At 39.3% G+C, this 5,349-nt stretch overlaps 1 protein-coding gene across 1 annotated transcript; it reads right to left on the bottom strand.

Annotated features, from left to right (window-relative positions):
- Window positions 1-2,111: 2,111 nt before the first annotated feature.
- JUN (Jun proto-oncogene, AP-1 transcription factor subunit) lies at window positions 2,112-5,081 on the bottom strand. Its single transcript, XM_015831561.2, has one exon. The coding sequence runs from the start codon at window positions 4,737-4,739 to the stop codon at window positions 3,795-3,797; it is 945 nt and encodes a 314-aa protein (XP_015687047.1). The 5' UTR covers window positions 4,740-5,081; the 3' UTR covers window positions 2,112-3,794.
- Window positions 5,082-5,349: the final 268 nt, after the last annotated feature.

Raw genomic sequence — 5,349 nt, 5'->3', positions numbered from 1 at the left:
GTGCCTACCCCTGGTATAGGCCCACATGGTTAATTTGATTCAACATATTTTGCAAATCCAGCTATAAAGATACAAGAGTCATACCAAAAGGCAAAATCCAGGACCAAGCATCCTCCAGAATGGCCCATTTGTCCTGGGACCCCAAGCAGATCGGCAGAGAGTTGGTATGTGCTGTATCTAGGAAAATTCAAGCAGTCTTTTTCTTGACTTAAAAATACTTGCTGGAATCCTTAAGAATCCCTTCTTTAAATTTGCACCAAACCTCTCCAGTATTTTATTTTTGTGTGGATACTGCTATTTGGAAACAAAGTTAAAAAAAACAAGGTGAATCAGTGGACAGCCTTTAAAAAAGGGTAGAATGAGAAGACATTCCTGGAAATGTCAAGGAGTTTAGAAACACCAAGATTAAATCAGGGCAGTCTGCTCCCATCCAGAGTGACATGGAATGTTTAGAACTATAAAATCTCTTGCACAACAGAAGTAAGCTTGATAGTTCTCAGTGCTTTACCTTTCCAGGTAGGCTGTTTGTTTTGCTAGTTGGCACATGTTGGGGAGCAGCAAGACCACACCCAGCTGAGTTTTATGCTTGTTCTGTCCTTTGATTGCCTGTTCCTACAGATGGTCAGAATCAGCTTGCTTTCCAGCTTGCTTGTGTCAGCACTAGGGACACCCAACAAAGTATGCAATCATCCTGGTTAACCCCTTCTTTGACAACTTTTCCTTTAACTGATTACCATTAAATAGTGGCAGTCAATTGCCACTGTTAATTCAGCCTCTTTATAGAAAGATTCAATCATAAAGAAACCACTTTTCTGAAGAAAACTAAAAATTGTTGCATCATACTACTTAGGAACACTGCATTTAAGTATTTCTTAGATGCCTTTGGATGTTTATTTTAACGGATGCACAATAGGCAGAAATTTAGTGGGGGAATCCTGCATGAAATGAATTACCTGTGTTTTTGAACCTACTAATATTCCGAAACCACAAAGGAAAGTGCAGAATCTGCTTCTAAGTTCATGCTAACTTATCACTCAGTGAGGAATTTTTTACAGAGAAATGTTAACACCCTTGCAAAAACATCATCTTCTGCAGTTTGACAGCAGAAATCAAACTGCTAAAGTGTTTCCTTAATTCAGCCATGGAAAAGTTATATCTGATGAACTTGTCATGAAAAGAACGAATACTGCAAATCTCAATCCACTCTAAAGTGCAGATAAGCGACTAGGGTAGCCCACTTAATTCTCTTTCATCTTCAAAATTTACAGTTGAACGCTTTGAACTATTTTCTAGAGATAAATGGAAATAACTCCAACTGAACTCAGTAGCCAACTAAATTTTCTTACAAAAGTAAAATCTCTCTCTAGTTGAGGTCAGCTCCTGGTGACAGGGCCACCTGAATGTCTTGTTAGCATTAATGCAGGGCTGGTTTGCCCATCTAAGATTTAAAATAAAATAAAAATCCTGATGTAGGTTATGTAGCCCAAGGTCATCTGCTTGTAAGTCCTGCCAAATTCAAGAAGGCTTGTTTCAACATATAACAGAATTCTATCCTACTGTTAAGTAAATATTCCCCATTGCAATTGATGAAGCCTGATTGTAAAGAAACCTGGTTAAGAATGACACTAATCCTAGATGTAATTGAGACTTTACCATTAAATACTAAGAAATGCACATAGGGTTACAGCTTTGACAAGATTTTGTCATAAACATAGATAACATCAGTCTTTTCAATGGAAAAGACTAACTTTCTCATAAACATAGATAACATCAGTCTTTCCAGTGAAGTTTATAAGGCAATTGATCAAGCACTAACAGTCAAACTGTTAGCCAATTTGGCACATTTTATTTTAGGATTAACACTCGATAAGTATTTTTGGTGTGTTCAGCTATGAGGAAGCTTTGCTTTTGGAATTAAGTTCATGGCATTTTTTATTACTTTATATTTTAAAATCTGCTATTATTTAAAAAAATCTCTTTAGTGTTTATGAATTTTACTTCCCAAATTCCAAGGCACGTAAGCCAGTTTAAATTATCCTCCCCTCTCATCTGTTGTGAAATAATTTATAGTTTTAAAGAACCACCACCAAAAGAGGGAAAAGAGATTCATATTTGTTGGAAGATTAATAGAATGATTTTATTGGACAACAGGCATAGTCCTAAATACTTATGAACAGAGATCATTTTTTAAAAAAAAATCAAAGAGATAACAAAACAGAAAGGTGACAAATTGAAGGCTGCTTTTAAAAACAGTTGTTTCTTCCAAAGGTTATCTATTAATATTTCCTTAAGAAAAGAACATGTAATTGTAAAATAGCCAGTTATACTTTTAAAAAAGCTTATTCTACAAGTACGTAGATACAGAATAATTTTACCAACTTTTTTTCATTTCCGTTAAAATGGTATCAATAGTTCTTTGTGGAGCAAACTGTACAAGTTTAAAGTCAGATTAGATAGCAGCTCTTTTTTCCTACCACAGGGGGTCACTGAGATGTCTTCTTGTATTCCAGTTAAAAAGCAGGGGTAGGCAAAAAGTAGATTAGAATCTACCAGCAGATATTTGCAATAGATTGTCAAAGCATTTCTGGTGCCCCAGTTTTTTTCTAGTAATACAACCTCCCTAAATTATGCCTTTAAGAGGAAGACAGTTCTCTTACTTAAAATAAATCTTTGAATGTGTAAGTCTTTGTATCTTTTCTATCCAACATTTGTTAGTAGCCTAGGAATATCAATTTGATGCCCTTAGGGGGAAAAAATCCATCTGGGATTTAGAACACAAGGAATCTTGTGGCACCCTAAAGACCAATAGTTTTATTATAACAGGAGTGCCACAAGACTTTTAAAATGGTTGTTACAGTTTGTGAAGATCAAAGAAGAGTTTCTCATTCCTCACTTGAGTTTTAACATTCAACTAAAAGTTGATTCTGTATATGCCCGATTTACAAGTATCTTTTTTTTTGTATGTCTACTCAGCAGTAAGCCTCACTAAATTTAATAAGACTTGCTCCTAGGTAAGTGTGTGTAGAATTGAAATTTAAATGATACTAATCAAAAGAAAGTGATTAAGGATTACTGGTGCTTTCTTAAATAAGATCAACCCTTTCTTTTGTTTCAGAAATAAACATTAAAAAAATTATATACTTTATTACAAATGGAAAAAAACTCAAAAGTTGCTAAAAAATCTCTTATTTACAAACAATACTGGGTGAAACCCAAATGAACATAAAAAATAACTTACAAAGTCATGAAGTAGTTTTACTTGACATTAATCAGTTGTCATAAAATAAAAAATATATATGTACATACACAACTCAGATAGGCAGTATAGCTCAGTTTCTGTTGTTAGCCTCCCCAAAACACCCTATTTTTTTTTTGTTTTAAAAAGGAGTACTAAGAGAAAGCCATCTACAGTATCTACTGCAGTTTAACTTTTAATACTGAATGATCATTTAATGTTAGGTCCATGCAAGTCTTGGTCAATGTTAAAAAAAAGAGAGAGAAAAAGAAAGACGAACACAAGGCATCCATGCCTTATCTGAGCTGGAACAGCTCAGCTGTTTTGCTGAGTTGTTCTGTCAACTGATATGCCGCCACCTCACCCAGAAGGCACACCAGTCTCTCCACACATGCATTTGACTCGGGGGTGGCAGTCTTCGGAATCAATGCCTTTCAGCCTTTTCTCTCCACCCATCACAAGTGTGTGTGTGTGTGTGTGTGGGAGGGGGGTTCTGCCTCCCAAACTCTTTCCTCTCCTTAATTTCTCCCCATCATCCTAAAGTTACTTTTCAGTCTTTTCAAAAAGTTTGCAACTGCTGTGTGAGCATTAGCTGGCATCCACTATTGACGTGATTCATGACCTTCTGCTTCAGCTGTGCAACCTGCTCTCGCAGCATGTTGGCAGTAGACGCTAGTTCTGAGTTCTGGGCTTTCAAAGTTTTTACTTTTTCTTCCAACCTGGCAATCCGCTCCAACTTCCTTTTCCGGCACTTGGAGGCCGCAATTCGATTTCTCATGCGCTTCCTCTCTGCCTTGATCCTTTCTTGGGATTCCATGTCAATAGGGGACAGGGGAGGAGTCTCCCCGGGCATTTCTGGGACAGTCTGAGGCTCTTCTTTCAGAGCTTGGAGGCGCGGATGCTGCACCGGCATCTGGGGGTTCATATGATGCTGTGGAGGAAAGCCCAGGTTGTTTGCATTGTAGGAAGGCACTGTATTAAGTGCACTAGGATTGAAGTTACTGAGATTAGCATAGACGGGCGGCTCGCTGTGCATGTTAGCACTGAAGCCACTGTTTCCAGCCATGGAAGAGACAGGGGCCATGCCGGAGTTCGTAGGCGGAGCAGCGGAGGTAACACTTGGCATGGTGTTTTGATTGTGTAGCTCTGCGAGTGCCCTGACAAAGCCTTCAGCAAAGCCTTCTTGCTCGTCGGTAACATTTTTGGGACAGAGAAACTGGGTTGGGGTTGGAGTAGTGGTGATCAGTCCATTGCCTGACTGAATAATCAGCCTTTCCAGTTCAGGAGAAGCCAGCTTGAGAAGGCCCACATCTGGAGAGGTCAGGATATCAGCATTCTTGTTCCTCAAGTGGGGCTTGAGGTTACTGGAAGGGTCAGCCAGATTGAGCGTCATGTTCTGCTTCAGAACTTTGGGATTATTATATCCATAAGCACCACTTTCTGGCTGCACAAAGGTAGCATTGATGGCATCATCGTAGAATGTAGGTTCCATCTTTGCAGTCATAGAATACAGTCCACAAGTTTGTTCACCTACAGCCCAAAAACAGACTTAAGAAAGGAAGCTGGCTTGTTACAACCTAAAGAAGTTCACAGCCGCAACAGTTACTAAGTAGGAGCAGTTCTTACAACACTAATACTCTTTCAACAAGTAATCAATTCAGTTCAAAAGTAATCAGTTCAAGTCTTACTTTTTTGCAATAAGGCATTGATTTTTGAGTCCCCAGTTTTCTCCCCCAGTTTGGCTAGAAAAAAAAAAGTCAGATTCGACAGAGTTTCACCTCAAAGACCCAGCCTGGGCATCAGTTCCCGACTGAGACTGTTGGGAGGGGAGGGGGGGGGGAAAGACCAAATAAAAGTTATTTTTCAAATCCAGAATCCCTTTCTCAGTCCAAGGAAGGAATCCACGAGGTAATGCTGGCGACACCTTCGGGGGGGCCTCTTTATCGCGCCGTGCAAGGATGAAATCCAGAAACTTTTTGAGTCCTTTTTTTCCCTCCTCCGCCCCTTCGCGCTCCTCGTGGGAGTGTCCTGGGTCGGTCTGGAGCGTTTCCGAGTTTCAAACCCACTTGTCGGAGTCCTCGCCTTTCTGCAGCGGCTGTCAAAAAGCAGGTCAA

Source organism: Protobothrops mucrosquamatus, unplaced genomic scaffold, assembly GCF_001527695.2.
Source record: "Protobothrops mucrosquamatus isolate PMUCROS unplaced genomic scaffold, P.Mucros_1.0 scaffold_261, whole genome shotgun sequence".
In the NCBI taxonomy this organism is placed as follows: domain Eukaryota; kingdom Metazoa; phylum Chordata; class Lepidosauria; order Squamata; family Viperidae; genus Protobothrops; species Protobothrops mucrosquamatus.
Note: the sequence above shows the minus strand (reverse complement) of the source record. Positions and strands in the feature narration are given on the sequence as shown.

Bases quoted from the DNA above. Each gene is read 5' to 3' on its own strand.
- JUN (XM_015831561.2), bottom strand. From the start codon at position 4,739: ATGACTGCAAAGATGGAACCTACATTCTACGATGATGCCATCAATGCT.